General features: G+C 45.6%; 1 protein-coding gene across 1 annotated transcript; it reads left to right on the forward strand.

Annotated features, from left to right (window-relative positions):
* Positions 1-1271: 1271 nt before the first annotated feature.
* On the forward strand, positions 1272-18943 carry FKBP4 (FKBP prolyl isomerase 4). Its single transcript, XM_044281410.1, has 10 exons — positions 1272-1565; positions 5991-6135; positions 6396-6538; positions 10498-10618; positions 11101-11257; positions 11847-11937; positions 12191-12274; positions 15578-15763; positions 16729-16968; positions 18342-18943. The coding sequence occupies exons 1-10, from the start codon at positions 1470-1472 to the stop codon at positions 18450-18452; spliced, it is 1374 nt and encodes a 457-aa protein (XP_044137345.1). The 5' UTR covers positions 1272-1469; the 3' UTR covers positions 18453-18943.
* Positions 18944-23501: the final 4558 nt, after the last annotated feature.

Here is a 23501-nt window from a genome sequence, read left to right on the forward strand (position 1 = left end):
TATTATGTAGGGGAGCACACCGTAGGTGAGGTATTATGTAGGGGAGCACGCTGTAGGTGAGGTATTATGTAGGGGAGCACACTGTAGGTGAGGTATTATGTAGTGGAGCACACTGTAGGTGAGGTATTATGTAGGGGAGCACGCTGTAGGTGAGGTATTATGTAGGGGAGCACACTGTAGGTTAGGTATTATGTAGGGGAGCACACTGTAGGTGAGGTATTATGTAGGGGAGCACACTGTAGGTGAGGTATTATGTAGGGGAGCACGCTGTAGGTGAGGTATTATGTAGGGGAGCACACTGTAGGTGAGGTATTATGTAGGGGAGCACGCTGTAGGTGAGGTATTATGTAGGGGAGCACACGGTAGGTGAGGTATGATGTAGGGGAGCACACTGTAGGTGAGGTATGATGTAGGGGAGCACAGTGTAGGTGAGGTATTATGTAGGGGAGCACACTGTAGGTGAGGTATTATGTAGGGGAGCACACTGTAGGTGAGGTATTATGTAGGGGAGCACACTGTAGGTGAGGTATGATGTAGTGGAGCACACTGTAGGTGAGGTATTATGTAGGGGAGCACGCTGTAGGTGAGGTATTATGTAGGGGAGCACACGGTAGGTGAGGTATGATGTAGGGGAGCACACTGTAGGTGAGGTATGATGTAGGGGAGCACAGTGTAGGTGAGGTATTATGTAGGGGAGCACACTGTAGGTGAGGTATTATGTAGGGGAGCACACTGTAGGTGAGGTATTATGTAGGGGAGCACACTGTAGGTGAGGTATTATGTAGTGGAGCACACTGTGGGTGAGGTATTATGTAGGGGAGCACACTGTAGGTGAGGTATTATGTAGGGAAGCACACGGTAGGTGAGGTATGATGTAGGGGAGCACACTGTAGGTGAGGTATGATGTAGGGGAGCACAGTGTAGGTGAGGTATTATGTAGGGGAGCACACTGTAGGTGAGGTATTATGTAGGGGAGCACACTGTAGGTGAGGTATTATGTAGGGGAGCACACTGTAGGTGAGGTATTATGTAGGGGAGCACGCTGTAGGTGAGGTATTATGTAGGGGAGCACACTGTAGGTGAGGTATTATGTAGTGGAGCACACTGTGGGTGAGGTATTATGGTAGGGGAGCACGCTGAATATGGCTGTGTATGTAGGAGAGGACACCCGGCTTCGTCCTCCGCCCTCATGTGGCAGAGACCTGGCGCCTCCTCTTCTTACTAGAAACTTCTCGGATGTCCTGGAAGATTCCTCCTCCTCTTCCCTCTGCTGACAAGTGCTGGGGGCGGCGCGTTCTCCGGGGTTAGAGCCGCCGTTCCGTCTGCAGAGCCGCACACACAGCACACCGCCCGCCGCACTGCCTCACTTTGCAGATCCTGCTCTGAAGCCTATTCTTGCAGAGCACTGCAATCCCGAAGCCGCAGTCTGCAGAGCGTCGCAGCGGCTCCAGTGCCCAAATTACTGCACCATGACAGCAGAGGAGGTGAAGAGCGAGCAGGGAGCCCAGGTCATCTCCATGGAGGGGATCGACATCAGTCCGAAGGGGGATCAGGGGATCCTGAAGGTAAGTGGGGGGCTGGCTCCTCTGCCTGTTGGGGTGACTCGGGGCATTAGGGTGTGTGGCGTGCTGCTGCAGATCTGGGTCAGCCTCTCAGCATTGCATAATGTTATTAGGGCACTAATTACACGGTGCAGACGCTGCAGTTCCTGATGCCCGATTGTGGAGACATTGGAGCTGTGGAGTGCTGCTGACATGTGGGTCAGGCCATAGGGATCAGAGCAGACTACTCCTCCACCAGGCTTCATCCTGCATTGCCATTTTGCAGTTTATGGGTCGTTTACATAAAAAGTTCTCACTCTTTTTAACCATATGACTTTGGTAGTGGATAGAATATGTTCACATGGGACGTAAAGCGTCTGTGGTGGACATGCGGCAGTCCACGTGTGGATTCTGCCACAGAGATTACCCTGTGCCTGGCAAAGGGTTAAATCTGCTGCTTAAGGGTACTTTCACACTGGCGGTTTTCTTTTCCAGCATAGAGTTCCGTCACAGGGGTTCTATACCGGAAAAGAACTGATCAGTTTTATCCCCATGCATTCTGAATGGAGAGTAATCCGCAGTTTGCATCAGGATGTCTTCAGTTCAGTCGTTTTGACTGATCAGGCAAAAGAGAAAACTGCAGCATGCTACGGTTTTCTCTCCGGCGAAAAAAACTGAAGACATGCCTGAACGCCGGATCCGGCATTTTTTCCCATAGGAATGTATTAGCGCCGAATCCGGCATTCAGAATACCGGAATGCCGGATCCGTCGTTCCGGCATGCGCAGATCGGTAAAAATGTACAAGTCGGATCCGTCGGTCCGCATGACAAGCGGAGAGACGGATCCGTCCTTGCAATGCATTTGTGAGACGGATCCGCATCCGGATCCGTCTCACAAATGCTTTCAGTCAGCGGCGGATCCGGCGGCCAGTTCCGACGAAGTAACTGCCGGCCGGATCACACTGCCGCAAGTGTGAAAGTAGCCTAAATTGACCTGGTGAGTATTTAAAATCCACACCTCAGGTCAGTTTCACCGACAGGAATTTAGGTGGCTGCTACTACTTTTGTGGTGTAGAAAAGTCACAGTTTTGTAAAAAAAAAAAAAAAGGGAGACCTTTTTACCCATTTACTTCCCAGTCTACACTTTCTAAAAGGGGTGTGTGGGCAACCCAAGTTTCTCCATTACTTACCTCCGAAACTTACAGCAGCACCTAGCTGGCGTAGATTTCAGTGTCTTGCATGTGGACATGTCAGAGCTGCACTCACTATTCTGCTGGTGGAGTCACTGTGTACATACATTACATTAATTATCCTGTATTATACTCCAGAGCTGCGCTCTCTATTCTGCTGGTGGCATCACTGTGTACATACATTACATATCCTGTACTGATCCTCAGTTACATCCTGTATTATATTCCAGAGCTGCACTCACTATTCTGCTGGTGGAGTCACTGTGTACATGCATTGCATTACTTATCCTGTACTGATACTGAGTTACATCCTGGATTATACTCCAGAGCTGCACTTACTATTCTGCTGGTGGAGTCACTGTGTACATACATTACTTATCCTGTACTGATACTGAGTTACATCCAGCATTATACTCCAGAGCTGCACTCACGATTCTGCTGGTGGAGTCACTGTGTATATACATTACTTATCCAGTACTGATTGTGAGTTACATCCTATATTATACTCCAGAGCTGTTCTCATTATTCTGCTGCTGAAGTCACATCCTGTATTATGCCTCATTTACACATCCATGTTTTGGTCAGTGACTTCCATCAGTGATTGTGAGCCAAAACCAGGATTGGAGCCTTCACAGAAATAAGGTATAAGGGAAAGATCTGCTTCTGTTCTGTGTTTAGAGCTGCACCTGGTTTTGGCTTAAAATCACTGATAGAAAACACTAATTGTGTGAATAAGGCATTATACTCCAGAGCTGCACTCAATATTCTGCTGGTTAAGTCACTGTGTACATACATTAGATTACTCTACCTGTGCTGATCCTGAGTTACGTTCAGAATTTTGCTCCAGAGCTGCACTCACTATTTTCTTGGGGGAGTCACTGTTTACATACATTTTATTATCCTGTGTCCCCAGTGAGTGCAGCTCTGGAGTATAATCCAGGATGTAACCCAGGATCAGTACAGGATAAGTAATGTAATGTATGTACACAGTGACAACACCAGCAGAATAGTGAGTGCAGCTCTGGGGTATAATACAGGATGTAACTCAGGATCAGTACAGGATATGTAATGTATGTACACAGTGATGCCACCAGCAGAATAGAGAGCGCAGCTCTGGAGTATAATACAGGATGTAGCCCAGGATCAGTACAGGATAAGTAATGTAATATATGTATATAGTGAGTGCAGCTCTGGAGTTGAATACAGGATGTAATTCAGCAACAGTATAGGACAAGTAATGTAATGTACACAGTGATTCCACCATTGAATAGTGAGTGCAGCTCTGGAGTATAATGCCTCTTTCACACGAGCGTGACAGATTAGGTCTGGATGCGTTCAGTGAAACTCGCACCATTTTGCAAGCAAGTTCACTCAGTTTTGTCTGCGATTGTGTTCAGTTGTTCAGTTTTTTATGCACGGGTGTTTTGATGCGTTTTTCACGCACGTGATAAAAAACGGAAGGTTTACAATCAATATCTCTTAGCAACCGTTAGTGAAAAACGCATTGTATCCGCACTTGCTTCCCCTCCAATGGGGACTTGCATTCACTTCTATGGGGCCAGAGCTGCCCGAAAAGCGCAGAATATAGAACATGCTGCGATTCTCACGCAACGCAGAACTGATGCGTGAAAAAAAAACGCTCATGTACAGATCCATTACAATGAATGGGTCAGGATTCAGTGTGGGTGCTACCTGGAAGCTGCCTGGCTAATCAATGTCCTTCCCCTCTTTCCTAATTTCCCCATTAAGTGAGCATATATAATGTTTCCATATGTTTTACTGTAGTCTCATCCACTGTAAGAATTCACACACTGGTTTGGGATATCTGCAGCTAAAGAAAGCTTTGGAGCCTCTCCAGACGGGCACGCATTCCAGACATAATTACCCTTTAGATAGAAGTAAAGCCAATATCCCTGCTGCCTTGTCAACCAATTGTCAACCAATCTCCCGCTGTGGGGTCTACCATGCTGGTCTACAAAGGTCACTTCTGACTCCCAGTACAGAAATGAAGTCATATCTGTTACTGGCAGACAGGACTGATCACCCAACTTTTTATTAACATTCAGGGGTCTGAGAAAGCCGAGTTTCAGTTTCTTCATTGGCGGCCATATTACCATCCCGCGTTGTACATACATAAGCCTACTAAAACCGCATAGGTTTCTAATGATGTATGGAAGATAAGGGCAGCCCAGGTGCTTCTATGTACAGCATGTGCACACATGCCTCCATGATCCTCCAGATGTTCCGGGCGTTTCTTCCTCACGCCCTTCGTCTCTTCACATAAGACCGCAGCGTCTGGGGATTTGCATAATAATAATCCGATGAAGGGACTGGGAGAAACAGGAGCTGAATGAAGACATTTAAAAGATCTAGTTCTCGATCATTCCTTTATGGAATTGTCCTCGTAGCGACGTACGGTAGGGAGGATGATGGGTAGGTAGGCAGGTTCAGAAGTCTGAGAAAGCTGGGGGACGCCCATGAAGGAGCTGCCAGACAGGAAGTCATCTAGGTAGGGCAAGTTTAATAATTGCCAGATGGATTGTTCTGAAAGATCTTTGCTTGCTGTCATTGAATAGGAACTGAAGTGTTTCTTGTTCTGATTTCTTTTCACAGCTGAGGTTTTGTTACAGTTGTAGACAGTCCTTGAGGTAAAGAGTCTGGACTGATGAATGTTACCTGCACCCATAAGGAGATGTTCACACAAATTTTTGTGCGGAAATTTAGCCAAAAACCCACCTGCAGCTACATTTTTTTTCTGCCTGTCATACAACTCGGTGGGAGGCGGCTCTGTGGTACGGCGGAGCGGTGGCTTGTAGCCACGGGCGCACTGAGAAGGGACATGTCCTCTTCTTGGTGCAGCTGCAGGTTTAAGCTGCTGCCCAGCGATCCTTAGTGCCGGTCAAAATTTTGCGCAGCTGTCAATGCCAAAATTCTGCTGTCCAAATCCGCCACGTGAACGTCCCCCTAGGTCAGGAGGAGATTTTAGCTCACAGAGGATTGTCTGGACTGGGTAGAGTTAAATTAAACCGTCAGCTGTGAGAAATACAGTATTAGGTCAGTGTGGATTTTTTGCCTCTGGATATAAAAAGAATGTTTCTATTCACTAACAGCAAGCAGGTAATGGTGACAAATTGATAGACAAAGTTGTAGATCCTTTCACAGTCTTCTCCTGGTCACTCCGGCCATCTCCGTACGTCGGGTGCGTTACAGGAACTGGACTGAGCTCTTGATTCTCTTTTTTTTGTTTTTCCTTCCACAGCAAATCAAAAAAGAAGGGACCGGAAGCGAGACGCCTATGATTGGCGACAAAGTCAGCGTCCACTACACGGGATGGCTGCTAGATGGGACCAAGTTTGACTCCAGCTTAGACCGAAAGGACAAATTTACCTTTGACCTGGGGAAAGGTATGATGTCTCCGACTTCTTCGCAGGGCTAATTCCTGGAATGCAAGTGGTGCCTTGTATGCCTCCCTAACGCTAGAAACATTGGTGTGCAGACTGAATCCAGATTCAAGTTTCTTACAGATCTCAAATATGTGTGTGTGTGTATATATATATATATATATATATATATATATATATATATATATATATATATATATATATATATATATATATATATATATATATATATATATATATATTTTTTTTTTTTTTTTTTTTAGGTCAAGTGATAAGGGCGTGGGACATTGCTGTGGCCACCATGAAAATTGGAGAAATCTGCCAGATAACCTGTAAACCAGAGTATGCGTATGGTGCACCAGGAAGCCCCCCTAAAATCCCTCCTAATGCCGTGCTTATATTTGAGGTAAGATGGCTTATGCTTGGATGTCTACAGCAGTGGCAGGGTCTCCACCTCTGGTGGTCCAGTGCAGAGACTTGTTTAATGTGATTATTCATGGTGGTTATGGGGTTAATGCCATCTCCCCTGGGACTCCAGCTGTGGTAAAACAGGGGGGAGGGAGAGACTGCTTCCTTCTCCCCTGTGCTCCTGAGGGAACATGGCGCGCGCTGAGAGCAGCGCGTTCCATGTTCTCTGATTCTAGGCTGCACAAATCCCGGTATTGAATCGATAACGGTACAAAAGTATCGATTGGGTATCGATAATTCAATACCCCGTGCAACCCTACTCCTGGGTGATATTTAAAGGCTATGTACACCTTTTGGGGTCCATTTTTTTTAAAATTATTGCATTGTACTTATATAATGCATTTTTTTTTCAATTGGTCTTTATTAACAATATGGAATCCTTTTTTCTGTACAAAGCAGACATGCTCTACTAGTTGCCTGTGGATTTTTTGTCATTTCTGTCATCTGAGGAGCAGACGACTCCTTATCTCTGCTCTCCTTACTCCTTCTTATCTTACTGATAAGAATGTGGCTTACATAAGTGTTTATGACCTCTTAGTAGTTTACAGATAAGGCTTATTAGATGACCACACAAAGTAAAAGTACCAGTCACACATTTAGAAAAAAAAAGGTTAACCCTTTGTGACTGAACAGCTCAATATTTTTAATAAATAAAATTTTAAAAAAAATGGATTCCAAAGGTGTTCCTTTAACCACTTCAGCTTAAACCCCCTTAATGACCAGACCACTTTTTACACTTCTGCACTCCACTACTTTCACCGTTTATTGCTCGGTCATACAACTTACCACCCAAATGAATTTTACCTCCTTTTCTTCTCACTAATAGAGCTTTCATTTGGTGGTATTTCATTGCTGCTGACATTTTTACTTTTTTTTGTTAGTAATTGAAATTTACTGAAATGTTTGCAAACAAATGACATTTTTCACTTTCAGTTGTAAATTTTTTTTTAAAAACGACATCTATATATACATTTTTCTCAAAATTTATTGTTCTACATGTCTTTTGATAAAAAAAAATAATAATGTTTGGGTAAAAAAAAAATAATGGTTTGGGTAAAAGTTATAGCGTTTACAAACTATGGTACAAAAATGTGAATTTCCGCTTTTTGAATCAGCTCTGACTTTCTGAGCACCTGTCATGTTTCCTGAGGTTCTACAATGCCCAGACAGTAGAAAAACCCCACAAATGACCCCATTTCGGAAAGTAGACACCCTAAGGTATTCGTTGATGGGCATAGTGAGTTCATAGAACTTTTTTTATTTTTTGTCACAAGTTAGCGGAAAATGATGATTTATTTTTATTTTTTCCTTCCAAAATGGGGTCACTTGTGGGGTAGTGATACTGCCCTTGCATTTTAGGGGCCCTAATGTGTGAGAAGTACATATGCTGGGTGAGATAAATATCTCGGTCAAACGCCAACTTTGTATAAAAAAAAATGGGAAAAGTTGTCTTTTGCCGAGATATTTCTCTCACCCAGCATGGGTATATGTAAAATGACACCCCAAAACACATTCCCCAACTTCTCCTGAGTACGGCGATACCGCATGTGTGACACTTTTTTGCAGCCTAGATGGGCCAAGGGGCCCACATTCCAAAGAGCACCTTTAGGATTTCACAGGGCATTTTTTACACATTTTGATTTCAAACTACTTCTCACGCATTAGGGCCCCTAAAATGCCAGGGCAGTATAACTACCCCACAAATGACCCCATTTTGGAAAGAAGACACCCCAAGGTATTCCGTGAGGGGCATGGCGAGTTCCTAGAATTTTTTGTCACAAGTTAGCGGAAAATGAGGAATTTTTTTTTCTTACAAAATCATCATTTTCCGCTAACTTGTGACAAAAAATAAAAAATTCTAGGAACTCGCCATGCCCCTCACAGAATACCTTGGGGTGTCTTCTTTCCAAAATGGGGTCACTTGTGGGGTAGTTATACTGTCCTGGCATTTTAGGGGCCCTAATGCGTGAGAAGTAGTTTGAAATCAAAATGTGTAAAAAATGCCCTGTGAAATCCTAAAGGTGCTCTTTGGAATGTGGGCCCCTTTGCCCACCTAGGCTGCAAAAAAGTGTCACACATGTGGTATCACCGTTCTCAGGAGAAGTTGGGCAATGTGTTTTGGGGTGACTTTTTACATATACCCATGCTGAGTGAGAGAAATATCTCGGCAAAAGACAACTTTTCCCATTTTATTTAATTTTATTTTATTTTTTATACAAAGTTGGCATTTGACCAAGATATTTATCTCACCCAGCATGGGTATATGTAAAAAGACACCCCAAAACACATTGCCCTACTTCTCCTGAGTACGGCGATACCAGATGTGACACTTTTTTGCAGCCTAGATGCGCAAAGGGCCCACATTCCTTTTAGGAGGGCATTTTTAGACATTTGGATCCCAGACTTCTCACGCTTTAGGGCCCCTAAAATGCCAGGGCAGTATAAATACCCCACATGTGACCCCATTTTGGAAAAAAGACACCCCAAGGTATTCAATGAGGGGCATGGCGAGTTCATATAAGACTGGAATATGAGACTTTGTAAGAAAAAATAAAAATAGATCAATTTCCGCTAACTTGTGCCCTAAAAAATGTCTAAATGGAGCCTTACAGGGGGGTTATCAATGACAGGGGGATGATCAGGGAGTCTATATGGGGTGATAACCACCCTGTCATTGATCACCCCCCTTTAAGGCTCCATTCAGATGTCCGTATGTGTTTTGCGGATCCGCGGTGTCCGTGTTTTGTGGATCCGATCCATGGATTTGTGGATCCGTAAAACACATACGGACGTCTGAATGGAGCCTTACAGGGGGGTGATCAGGGAGTCTATATGGGGTGATCACGCCCCTGTCATTGATCACCCCCCTGTGAGGCTCCATTCAGACGTCCGTATGTGTTTTGCGGATCCGATCCATGGATCCGTAAAACGCATACGGACGTCTGAATGGAGCCTTACAGGGGGGTGATCATCCCATATAGACTCCTTGATCAATCCCCTGTAAGGCTCCATTCAGACGTCCGTATGTGTTTTACGGATCCGATCCGTGGATCTGCAAAACACATACGGATGTCTAAATGGAGTCTTACATGGGGGTGATCAATGACGGGGGTGATCAGGGGTTAATAAGTGACAGGGGAGGGGGGTGTAGTGTAGTGTAGTGTGGTGCTTGGTGCTACTTTGTACAGAGCTGCCTGTGTCCTCTGTTGGTCGATCCAAGTAAAAGGGACCACCAGAGGACCAGGTAGCAGGTATATTAGATGCTGTTATCAAAACAGCGTCTAATATACCTGTTAGGGGTTAAGAAAATTGCATCTACATCCTGCCAGCTAACGATCGCCGCTGGCAGGCTGTAGATCCACTCGCTTACCTGCAGTTCCTGTGAACGCGCGCGCCTGTGTGCGCGCGTTCACAGGAAGTCTCGCGAGATGACGCACCGATGCGTGACTCTGCCCGAGACAGCCGCCTCCGGACCGCGATCCTGCGTTAGGCAGTCCGGAGGCGGTTAACATGCCCAAGGCCACCCCTCGGCCCGCACCGGACACTTCCCAGTGCAGCGTTTTTATGTATGGGTTGCAGTCAGCATCATGTCATAATGCCTGTGACCAGATCTTCTCTTTAATGCCTGTGTATACCTTTGCAAATATCGTCTCGGTGCTCCAATGCATCTAGAATTTTATTCAAATATTAAGCAACTTTGCAAATAGCTCTTTAAATTAATATTTGGCGTATACAGCATCTATGCAGATCTATGTGTCTCTTAGGTTACAGGCTACAAACCATATGTAATTTATATATGACTGTTCTGCCTCCTCTTGTCTGTTGAATAGAGGCAGAAGTGGGGGAGGGGGGTCAGTTTGCAAAAGTCTTCATACCCCTCAACCTGTTCTGTTTTAGATTGAACTTTTTGACTTCCAAGGTGAAGATATGTCCACAGATAAAGACGGAGGAATCATCCGCAGGATCAGAGTGAAGGGTGAAGGATACTCTAAACCCAATGACGGCGCAGTGGTAGAATGTGAGTAAACAGTGCCAGCCCATGAGAAGCAATGGAAGAATTTGGTCACTGGCGGCAAACTGTCAACCTGAAAATCTGTTTTACCCATTGTCTTCAAATACCAGAGTGATCCGCATATTAGTGCATATTGGTGCCCTCGTTTTATGCTTGCCGATTTCTCTGTTGATTTCAACTATGAAATGTTTGGTAAAATGTGGAAGTCATCAGCAAGTAGGCTAACTAGCTGTTGCTGATTGTTTCCTGCACCTAAAACTGAACTGAAAGTTAAGATTATATAATGTGTCCATAGAACTAATGTCAGTCATCATATTCGATACCCCTTGTTGATAGAGACTTGGCACCCACTGGCTGGACTGTTTGAGGGGCTTTTAGGTTGGTGCACTGATTTTTATCGGCCAGCAGTTCCAGAAACAAATAAACATACAGCACCGGACCAGCTTCATGCATCACTTTAACACACTCCCAAACTTCTATCCATACAGTGTGGCTTCAGGGTTCTCACAACGGCCGTGTATTTGATGAGCGAGACCTGCGATTCGAGGTCGGAGAAGGAGAGGGTCTTGGGATCCCCCCTGGTGTGGAGACTGCGCTGCAGCAGATGGAGAAAGGAGAAGAGGCCGTGCTCTACCTCAAACCCAGGTGAGTCTATATGAAGGGCTAGTAGTCACCCGCTGCAGCTTTCTAAGAGGAGGATGACATTTGGCACATGTACGGGGTGTCAGTTCGCCCCCAACACGCTACTTAGGCCTAGTTCACACAAACTTTTTTTTTGGGAGTGTACGGACCGTTTTTTTGTGTCCCGTATACGGAACCATTCATTTCAATGGTTCCGCAAAAAAAACGGAATGTACTCCGTATGCATTCCATTTCTGTTTTTCTGTTCCGTTGAAAGATAGAACATGTCCTACTATTGCCCGCAAATCACGTTCCATGGCTCCATTCAAGTCAATGGGTCCGCAAAAAAAAAAGGAACACAGACGGAAATGCATCCGTATGTCTTCCGTTTCCGTTCCGTTTTTTGCTGAACCATCTATCGAAAATGTTATGCCCAGCCCAATTTTATCTATGTAATTACTGTATATGCCATACGGGAAAACGGAACAGAAACGGAAACACAATGGAAACAAAAAACTGAACAACGGATCCGTGAAAAACGGATTGCAAAACACTGAAAAAGCCATACGCTCGTGTGCAATAGGCCTTAACCTGCTTTATCCTTGCTCTCTAGGTACGGCTTCGACAGTGCTGGTTATGAACCTTTTCAAGTTCCACCAAACGCGGCGCTTCAATACGAAGTTAAACTTAAGAGTTTTGAAAAGGTTTGTATGGAGCCTGGGTGTCTCATGATCATAGTCCGAGGTCTCATGAGAATTAAAGGGGTTTTACTAAGCACAGCGCCACAGCTGTCTATGGGTTGTATGTGGCGTTGCAGCTCAGCCTCATTCATTTCACTGGAACTGAGCTGCAATACCAGACACAACCTGTGGACAGGTGTGGCACTGTTTCAGGAAAAAAACAACCATGCTCTTCAAATCCTGTGCAAACCTATATGGATCCACCTCTCTTCCTCAGGCCAAAGAATCTTGGGAAATGAACTCGGATGAGAAGCTGGAGCAGGGAGCTCTGGTCAAAGAGCGAGGGACAGAATATTTCAAGGTAAGTCTCATACATTATGTTTTCATACTATGTAGCTATTCTATATCTTGTACTGAGCTGCAGCAGGTCCTTTACTCTAGTTACATCCAGAGCTGCATTCAAAATTCCTTTGGATGCCACATGAAATTTGTCAGCTAAGAACCCTTATTGAGTTAATTTTTGGTGCATTGCATTGTGGGATACTTCTACACAGCGCAAAGCGTACAGTGAATGAAAAGTTCCAAAATAATTCCATATCATTTCCACAATCTCTGCTTGGTATTTACATCCAGATCTGTACAGACCTAATACTTCTCAGAGCTGACGTTTTGCTACAGTGCACCCCAGCCAGGATGAACGGCTTTGGCTGCAAAGTGATATATTTTACCTGCACTGATACATTGCGACAAACCTGTCAGGACAGGAGAGAGATGTGCACTGCTGCTGCGTTTGCCATGCAGAGAATGGTCTAGAATGGATAAAATTGTGACAAACCTTCATTTGGGCGAAGTTTTAGATGAGGCTTGGTTTTCAAGCTGTGTTCAGTCTCAGCAAGCAGAGATATTAACAACACACACACAAGCTGATCAGCCAAAGCAACACTTGTTGAAGCAGAAAAGCCTTTGAACGATTGCTGTGGACGGAGGCCTCTTCTTACGGCCATTTCTCTGGCTAGAATGGAGCTAGAGCCACAAACATTCCTGGCTTTTCAACAAGATCACAGCTCTATCCGCGCTTTAGTCTGAATTAGAGCAGATTGTAGTGAGCCATGCACATACTGTACTTGCAGCTCTCATTCCAAGAGCCTCTGTCAGCATGATCAACCCTATGAAACCAAGCATATGACCTGGTAAGGTTGATCATGCTATTTCTCTTCTCTGTAGGTTGCAGTGTTGTGAAGATATCGTTACTAGGGATCCACCGATTATCGGTTTTACCGATGATATCGGCCGATTATTCAGGATTCGCTCTCCGTGTTCCCTCAGCAGCACAGGGGAGAAGGAAGCAGTGTCTCCCTCCCCCGGACAAGAGGAGGGGAGGGGCTGTGGTCACTGCGCCACCAATAAAGGCGGGAGCTGGCTGCAGAATCACATAGCCGGCTCCCGACCTCTACGACAAGTAGCTGCGATCTGCAATATGAGGCAGTTTGAGCACCAAGGGGCCGGTGTAACTCTTGGAGCACTGCCACTACTACCCTCCTGCGGGGCCTACCCACACAGCACTCGCCCCTTTAGAATTTTTTTATTAGATTATATTAGACCTTATTTTGAATGACTGCCTAGATACTGGCCACAGCACGTTAGCAAAATCATGCATTCCCCTGGGAATTGACTAAAACTCACGGCCACAAATGGCTGTTTTTTGCACCATAAATAACGCTGGACCACCAATAATTATTAGCCACAGCGCAGGCACCATTAGACAGAGCTGTCTAGATTAAAGGGGAGGGGGGGGGGGGTGTACTGGGCACCGAGAGATATAGCTCTAGCAGTGCTCAAAGAACTACGCCTGTCCCCTCGGTGCTCAAAACTGCCTCATTTACTTAAATATTAAAGTAATATCTCTGCAACCTACAGAGAAAATAAAGATATTGTTTTCATCAGCATGATCAGCCCTACCAGGCAATATGCCTGGTTTCATAGGGTCGACCATGCTGACAGAGGCTCTTTCAGCCGGTGTAGTGGAGGAGATGGAGGGAGAGGAGGATACTTCATACTGCATACATGCTCTCTGTCACATATAGGGGAGATTTTTTTTTCTTCAAAAAAAGGAGGGGGAAGATGAGCACTTGTCCCTCAAATGCCACGGTAAACTTAGTTTTATAGAAAATTATTCTCCTATATACAACGGTGTATAATTGAAAAAAATTAACAAAAAAGATGCATTGCATTTGTAAGAACCTGTACTATAAAGTAATACTTTATTTTTTGGTTACTAAAAATGTAGCAAAAAAAAACAAAAACTTGGTTTGTATTCATCTCACATTCCAAAAACAGAATAAAAAACAATCAAAAATTGTACCAATGTACACTTAGTGTATGTAATAATTCGTGGGCATTTTTTTAAGATTGCGATTTACTCATTTTGGGCTACAAATTTATTCAGTTGGTCTTCATTAAAAATGTTTAGCCGTTTCTGAGATATAAAAAAAAACTTGTAAGCTGTCATATTGTCAGCTCATATGTAGCTCTTAAATCTGATGGCCTGACCTCATAAACTCTTACTTAAGCCATATTCCTATCAGTCTGATAAGAATCGAGATAGTGTTTATGAGGTCACGAGATCAAAAACGAGAGCTACACATGAGCCGTCAGATGATGGAATTCAAAGCGAACACAAAGGAGGGTAATTACTAACCGAAATCTGTCTATATTAGGGGGCGGGTCGGTAGGTTTGTTGTATGTGTTGAAAATGGTCTAACTTTACGCCAGCAAGGGAGCTGGCGTAGATTTAAAAGCGGCTGTGGAACCGCTGGTTGTTGCCTCTTTACTTAAAGGGGTTCTGCACTTTGTTTTAACCGATGATCTATCCTCTGGATAGATGATCAGCTTCTGATTTGCAGGGGTCCGACACCCGTGACCCCCGCCGATCAGCTGTTTGAGAAGGCAGCGGCGCTCCAGTAGCGCCGCGGCCTTCTCACTGTTTACTGCCGGCCCACTGATGTCACGACTAGTATCAACTAGCGTGGGCGGGGCTAAGCTCCATTCAAGTGAACAGAGCTTAGCCATGCCCAGGCTAGTTGATACTAGTTGTGACGTCAGTGGGCCGGCGGTAAACAGTGAGAAGGCCGCGGCGCTACTGGAGCGCCGCTGCCTTCTCAAACAGCTGATTGGCGGGGTCCGGGGTGTCGGACCCCTGCCGATCAGAAGCAGAACATCTATCAAGAGGATAGATCATCAGTAAAAATAAAGTGCAGAACCCCTTTAAGTTTGGCTGATCCACCGCCAGTGCAGGACCTTATTAAGACCGGCTTCTAAAACGATACACTGAAAGGGGGGGGGGGGAACTGAGTGAAAACTGTTACTGGTCCTTAATGGGGTTGGCCAGGATGGATAGATATAGATATATACCCATATACCCATTTTCAGGAGGGTTTTTATCAATTTAAAAGTTACGGTTACAGGGTTAAATATCAAGACAAATGGAAGCATAAAGTATATAAAAAAAAAGTAGCAGAACATTTGATGCATTGCTTACACCAGTATTTCATGGTGACTGGGGCCCATCTAGTGAGTAATCCTTGGGCAGATCTCCAGGGGAGCTTGTTGGTTACCCCCTCAGTCCTGGGTCTGCTGTGTGCTGACTTTCTTATGTGTCCCCCAGGCCGGCCGTTACCGTCAGGCAATCATTCAGTACAAGAAGATCATCCAGTGGCTGGAACATGAGTCTGGACTATCAGAGGACGAAGCGGCCAAGTCCAAATCCCTGGTGCTGGCAGCTGCTCTTAATCTGGCCGCATGCTACCTGAAGTTGGGAGAGCACCGGCCGGCTCTAGATCAGTGTAATAAGGTGAGGACCCCACTGGGAAAGAGTGGGTGAAAGTGAGGTCTGACTGAGCTTTTACCAGTTTTTTTTTTTGTTGTTTGTTCTTCTTTCTTTGTAAATAGTTAACATTTCTGTATATTGACAGCTAGCAGAGATCTTGAAACCGTGAGGCATTGAACCACAAAGGCGTAGATTTATCATCTCTCTACGCTATTTTTCTGGCAAAAAATGTTGCAAACCTCTGTGTTTGCGACTTCTTAAACACCACTAAATTTAGTCACAATTGGAGTATCTACGCTGCCCACACTTCTTCCGGAAAAGAGTCCGGCACGGCACATTTATCTTCTATCTGCCTGACTTCTGTGGCAGCGCTGAGCTGTTCTAGATTTCAGTTTAGGCGCACAGACTGCTTGGAGGATGCGCCTAATTTGAAATGAGGCCTGCACCGGGTCATAAATGAAGCGCATGATCTGGCAGCACAGGGGGTATCGAGATTGGGGTACCACATGGCGGTCTTGATAAATCTCGCCCAAAGTACAAAAAATTTCGACCCATATCAAACTGCTGTTTTGAACCCCCTCCTCCATTGACAGGTTTAAAGGGGTTATCAGAGATGTGCCACAGTTCTGTGCAGCTGCCACCTTCAGGATCACGTGGCGCTCACTGGGCGCATGATCTCAGTCTGGCGTCAGAACCTGCAGCGCATGCGTCTGATTCTCTCACAAGCGCTTTGGCAAGAGAATCAGACTTGCGCTTGCAGTGCAGGTTGTGGTCCCAGAAGTGGCAGCCATACGGGATCGTGGCGCTTCTCGGATAACCCCTATTTTTGTAGGCACTTAAATGGTTACTTCCTTACCAGAGGTGTATTCGGTAATCTCATGGACCTGTTCTGTACGTTTTGCCCCTGTCTTCTGCTCCTTAGATCCTAGCTCTGGAGTCTTCTGTTTTGCGCATTAACACTTAACCCTTCTCTTCCCGTCTTTCATCAGGCGTTGGAATTTGATGCCAACAATGAGAAGGGCTTATTCCGCAGAGCTGAAGCTTACATGGGGGTGAATGAACTGGAGTTGGCCAAGGACGACCTTGTGAAGGTGATCCAGCTGTACCCAGGGAATAAAGCGGCACGGGCACAGCTAACACAGTGCCAGCAGAGAATCCGAGAGCAGCACCAGCGGGAGAAGATCATCTACGCCAACATGTTCCAGAGGCTGGCCGAGAAGGAGGAGAAGGCGAGTGGCTGCACCTATCTCGCATACATTCTGATAAGCAGACAGCAGTAGTGGTGGTGAATTTTTGAGTAGAGTAGCCCTTTAAAAGCACATATCCACCTATGCTGCCATTCCTTAAACAGGTAGCATGCCTAAAAACTGAAAACTTTTCCCTCCTGTGTTCTATTCAATACAGTAATTTATAGGTGTATTCTCTAGGATATGCCCCCATTGTCTTTGGGGCCGCCAAAAATAGCCAAGCACTGACTCGGCTATTTCTGTCGGCTCCATTGAAGTGAATGGAAGCGGTGGCCGCTCAAGCGCGGTGAGCCTCCTTCGCTTTGTCGGCTAAGTTTACGAGATAGGCGCAGGTCCTACCTCTGGGACCCGCATCTATGAGACAATGGGGGCATATTTTAGCAATATGCCCCAATTGTCTGATATGGGATTACCCCTTTAATAATTACAAAAATATCAGATGCCATGTTTTCAGATGAGAGTTTGGCGCTAGTTCTGTAGATGAATGGACCCTAGGCCACACCACTGCCATCTCAGAGGAGAACTGACAAAGTTTTGGTGATCAGACATATGAATTTGACAGCGTTTCCTACTCAAAGAAACTACAGCTGTTTGATAACTGTGCTGCACAGTTAAATTTTGCTTCCATTTTCAAGATCTCTGCTTGCTGTCTGTGAATGGGATATCTGTTGATCGCCAGAACACTATCCTGCTCTAAATCTTCTCACAGCTGAGTTTTAGGGTCCATTCACACGTCTGCAATTTCGTTCTGCATTTTGCGGAACGGAATTGCGGACCCATTCATTTCTATGGGGCAGCACGACGTGAAATTGCGGATCCTCACTTCCGGGTCCGCAATTCCGATCCCGAAAAACATTGAAACTGTCCTATTTTCTATCAAGTGCCGGCAATGTGCGGTCCGCAAAATCCGGAACGCACATCGCCGATGTCCGTGTTTTGTGGATCCTGCAAAACACACACGGACGTCTATATGGAGCCTTACAGTTGCAGCCAGTTTAGCCAACCCTCTGAGCTCAAACAGGCAAGTTTCCAGACTGATACATTGTACCAAACTATTAGGACAGGAGAGCCGTTTTGTATTTCTGATGTGTGTACCTCACAGATGACGGTCTAGCTTGTAACTACTGTAACAAACCCTCAGCAATCTGTAGTATTTGGTATGGACAGAAACAAGAATGCTCCCATTGACTGACAGCAAGCAGAGATCCTTGAAACCGTGAGGTTGCTCTATGCTCAGGGCGGCAGTGGGTTTTCGCTTCTCTCAGCCAAGCGCATGTTCTTCAGCACGTCTTGTCTGTATTCCTTGAATTCATATTCTCAGGTTACTTACCTGCTCCTTTAATATTTCCCTACAGGAATCTGCAAAAGTTCCAAAGGAGCAACTGCCACCCAACGATGTAGAAATGAGCGAAGGGACGGACAAAACGCAGCAGAGTGAAACAGGAAACGCAATCTCCGAGGCATAGCAAGCCATAGGGGGGCGCTCCGTCTCTGCACCCCATGGGGAATAGGGGAAGACTTGATGATCGTTTATTTAAAAGGAGGGTGCCGTTCTCTCTACAGATCGTGCGTTGACTCTGCCGGATGTGGCTTCTGTACACTATCTCTTCATTCCAGCCTCTTCACTCACTATATCTCAGGATTTCTACCTCCACTGACCATTCACATAGCAGAGCCCAAGCGGTTATACACCAGGGGAGGTGCTCTGTGGTCGATGGGTTTCGGGTTGGACGTTTTTAGAAGTTGTTTCTTAAGACTCTACCGGTTTGGACTCTTTATGTTTTTATCCTGTTGTCCTGTTCATCTGTTTTCCCTATGGTGGGGCCCCTCCAAGTTGTTCGGAGGACCCCGAAAAATGACTTGAATCTCAAGGCAGCAACTCTTGTGTTGTTGTTGTGTGTGTTTTTTTTTTTTTTTTTTTTTTTTTAATGTTGATTTTTCTGTAAATAATTAATAAATAATTGTGTCTCTGATACAGGAGGAGCCTTGTCTTCTGACTACAGGGTATATAGGAGGGTCAGCCGCCACATGGGTTTATGAATAAGGAGCACTTACAACTTCCACAATGTGACTGGCCATCAAACTGGAAGCTATGCTCACCATAGCATTCAATGCAATGGAAGCTGACATATTTTATTTTTATTTTTTTAGGACCCTCTTAGGGCTCTTTCACACTTGCGTTGTTCTTTTCCGGCATAGAGTTCCGTCGCCGGGGCTGCATTCTGAATGGAGAGAAATCCGTTCAGGACCGGAACGTTTTTTGACCGGAGAAAATACCGCAGCATGCTGCGCTTTTTGCTCCGGCCAGAAATCCTGAACACTTGCCGCAAGGCTGTATCCGGAATTAATGCCCATTGAAAGGCATTAATCCGGATCCGGCCTTAAGCTAAACGTCGTTTCGGCGCATTGCCGGCTTTTTCTGAATGGTTACCATGGCTGCCAGGACGCTAAAGCCCTGTTTGCCATGGTAAAGTGTAGTGGGGAGCGGGGGAGCAGTATACTTACCGTCTGTGCGGCTCCCGGGGCGCTTCAGAGTGACGTCAGGGCGCCCCACACGCATGGATGACGTGATCGTATGGATCACGTCATCCATGCGCATGGGGCGCTCTGACGTCATTCTGGAGCGCCCCGGGAGCCGCACGGGCGGTAAGTATACTGCTCCCCACTACTACTATGGCAACCAGGACTTTAATAGCGTCCTGGCTGCCATAGTAACACTGAACGCATTTTGAAGACTGATCCGTGTCTATCTCTCCAAATCCCCCCCCATACGCTACCATACTTGGCTCAGTCAAACATGCATGTGTTGTGAATGGTAATGGGGAGAAAGCAGCTGCCAGGATTCTCAGGCAGCATCTTATCTCCCCAAGGACAAAAAGATCTGGCATATTGAAATCCTACACTCCCGGCCCTTCTCCGTTATCTGCAATTGGGAGTCTGCAGGCCCCATGTACATTATATGGTAGGCTGATGCAGGCATAATCGTCAGGTGCGGACCACGTGGCCAGCCTAATGTTCTTTATCATTTGTAATAATAGTAGTAGGTAGCTTATTCCTTGAAATATACATCTCTGCCGATTCCTGTCCACAATTGATTCATACAACACATCCTCATCCTTCCAGCACACAGCATGCTGTCCGCATCTTTTGCAGCCCCATTGAAACAAATGGTTCAACATCTAAACCGCAAAATATGTGGACACAAAATATGGTCGTCTCCATGGGGCCTAGGTCTGTATCTGCAGCAACAGAGATCCTGATAATCCTAAGGGTATGGCTACACAGCGATTTTGGGCTTGACATATGTCAAGCACCCAAGTATCGCAGTCTACCAAGGTTGCCGTAGGTCATGGTGAGGTCCCAGAGAATGACAATACGTTAGATATCACATGCTGTACTATATAATGTCACACTTCAGGCTCTGTGCGGTTGCAAAGGTCCCCTCCCCCGTTTCCATGAGCCTCGATTAGCGAGAGTTATTGATGGATCGGAGGCTGCCATTTCTATCTGCCAGGAAGGTGTAGCTCACCTCATTAAAGCTGGCGGAGGGGATCACTGAAACGTTATTAAAGGGTATTCATCAGAGCAGAAGGTCACTTCATGTGACAGAAGATGGAAGAGATCCCTATCACACAGCAGGCCGGGCCCCTGGGGCTCCTAATTATTTTTCATTTGAAAGTTTCCAGAGGACGGATTACCCAGATATAGGAAAGGAGACATTTAAAGTCCTTGATTTGTTGAGCAGTCTCTGGGAACATTGGGTGACAACTAATATGACTGCTATTGCTAATCTGATGTCTGCTGGTTTGGGCAGTGATTCATCAATAGAGGCTACAGCATCCATGGGCGGACTGGCCATAGACCCTACAGGGAAATTTCCCGGGGGGGGGGGGGGGGGCGATACTTTTTCACCTGACCAGCAGCCACAGGTGCCCTCCTTATTCAACTGTATTACCATCCTCAGGATAATGATACAGTTTCATACTGTGGAGCGGGCAGCAGTATTTTGTGCTGCACTGGGTAGTTGGTTTTGCAGAGGCTGCACTGTGGTATTGGGCTCTGCTGGGGCAGTACTTTGTGCTGCACTGTGGTATTGGGCTCTGCTGGGGCAGCACTTTGTGCTGCACTGTGGTATTGGGCTCTGCTGGGGCAGCACTTTGTGCTGCACTGTGGTATTGGGCTCTGCTGGGGCAGCACTTTGTGCTGCACTGTGGTATTGGGCTCTGCTGGGGCAGCACTTTGTGCTGCACTGTGGTATTGGGCTCTGCTGGGGCAGCACTTTGTGCTGCACTGTGGTATTGGGCTCTGCTGGGGCAGCACTTTGTGCTGCACTGTGGTATTGGGCTCTGCTGGGGCAGCACTTTGTGCTGCACTGTGGTATTGGGCTCTGCTGGGGCAGTACTTTGTGCTGCACTGTGGTATTGGGCTCTGCTGGGGCAGTATTTAGTTCTTCACTATGGTGTTGCTGGCCCCATCTACTTCTGTTATCCTGCCTTCTGTCAATTTGGACTCGCCTACAACATGGGGCCACTTTTAGGAATTTTTCCAGGGCCACTTTAAGTTTCCAGTCCACCCCTGACAGCATCAGTGCATAGGCTCACCATTGAGGACGCAAGCTAAGCTGAGTGATATTGCCTGTAGACAGTGTAACAGTCCGAAAGGCAAAAATGTCAGCTGTCGGAAATATAGACAATGCAGTGATCATAACTCTGTTCTGATGGAGCAGAACTGTAGCGTAAAGCATGGAGGAGGGGCAGAACAGCAGTGAGAACCTCTGGTGAGGTCAACTTCAGACTCCAATAAACTGGGCATACACGTGAGATTAAAGTCAGCCAAAATGGGCAATTTCAGACAACAAAAATAGTGTTACCAATGACGTCACTTCATCGGCTGGCGAATGGTAGACCTGCCACACCATTGTATTCAATTGTATCTACTACCTCAGGCCGTAAATACAGTTGAAATTGGGGCATACCTCCGCCATCCGGGGACCGCACGATAGCTGTTGAAATTCGGGACTGTCTCACTGGATCCAGAACATAGGTATGTTATCCTCATTTATTGCGGACGGCACCCTGACCAATACATTTTTATTGGGGCCATGCACACCACCATGTTTTTGCGGATCTCTATGGCCAGATGAGAATTGTCATTTCTATTGATCAGACTGAGAAAAATACAGAGCGCTTAAGGAAGATAACATTTTTGGATGGATCTGTGCTATGCGAACTGAAATACAGACATGGTCACGGGCACAAGTCTGGCATGCTGCTGGTGAGATCGAACGATCCCAAAGACAACTGATCAATGCCTTAAAGGGAACCTGTCGCCTCTACTATGCTACCCTCACTGAGCGTTTCTAAATGTTTATTGTGTTACCCTAAACATATCAATTATTATATAAATCTTACTTCGGTGACCAGAGAAGAGTCATATTTTCAAGCTCTGACTCCTCTCAGTTTAAGGGTCCATTCACATGTCCGTAATTTGGGTCCGCATTCGTTCCGCAATTTGCGGACCCATTCACTTTCAATAGGCCTGGAACGGATGCAAATCCACATTTCCTGGATCCGCATCCGCATTTTTGGGATCCGCATCCGTTTTTTTCGGGATCCGCAATTTCGTTCCTGAAATAAATAGAACATGTCCTATTCTTGTCCGCAATTGCGGACCAGAAAAGGCATTTTCTATTATAGTGTCTGTGATGTGCGGAGCGCAAATTGCAGACCGCACATTGCAGGTGTCCGTGTTTTGCGGATCCGCAAAACACTTACGGACGTGTGAATGGACCCTAATTAGCATATGTATCAAATCGTTTTTTTTTTTACACAATAAAAGCACACAGAACTATGGGGACTGGATATTGCGGACGTGCTAGCGGCCATCTAGTAACCCATGTCCTCAGCTCTATACACAAAATCCAGGTGACAGGTTCCCTTTAAAGGTGTGTTAGGCCTTAGACAATGAAGCTAAGATGGAGTTACCGGGGCACATTTATCAAGAAAATAGATTGTTTTGGCAACAAATTTGGGTGCAAAAATAGCACGCACTTTCCTGGCAGGAACGCCTCCCCCTGACTGAGATCAGGCAAGGCGTTGCATTGAAGTTATAGACCAGAGCCTGTACTAGGGCTTATTAATGTCATATTGCAATTCAGGCCTGCAGGTAGTAGCATTGCATTGGTATATACCCATCTTTCATTCTGTAATGGATACAATTCCAATACTTTATACAAATTGAAAAAGGAAAAAGAAAAAGTAAAAAAAAATATAAAAATTCAAATCACCCCCTTTCTCAAAAATAAAAAATAATAAAAAAAAATTATCATAGGCATTCGCCGTATCTGAATACACCCATACTATTACATTTTTTTGTTTTTAAATTATCCCATAAAGTGAATGGCATGGCATAATAGGAAAAAAAAAAAAATCTATCAATTTTTTCATCACTTCACCTCCCCCCAATTTTTTTTAAAGTGATCAAAAAGTATGATGTATAATCCCATGGCGCCTGTG

This window comes from Bufo gargarizans, chromosome 2 (genome assembly GCF_014858855.1).
Source record: "Bufo gargarizans isolate SCDJY-AF-19 chromosome 2, ASM1485885v1, whole genome shotgun sequence".
NCBI classification, from domain to species: domain Eukaryota; kingdom Metazoa; phylum Chordata; class Amphibia; order Anura; family Bufonidae; genus Bufo; species Bufo gargarizans.

What these genes read in the sequence shown, in the direction of transcription:
- FKBP4 (XM_044281410.1), top strand. Translation starts at nt 1,470, where the DNA reads ATGACAGCAGAGGAGGTGAAGAGCGAGCAGGGAGCCCAGGTCATCTCC. An exon ending in GGGATCAGGGGATCCTGAAG is followed by an intron (nt 1,566 to 5,990) that starts GTAAGTGGGGGG and finishes TTCCTTCCACAG; the next exon opens with CAAATCAAAAAAGAAGGGAC. An exon ending in GAGGGACAGAATATTTCAAG is followed by an intron (nt 12,275 to 15,577) that starts GTAAGTCTCATA and finishes TGTGTCCCCCAG; the next exon opens with GCCGGCCGTTACCGTCAGGC.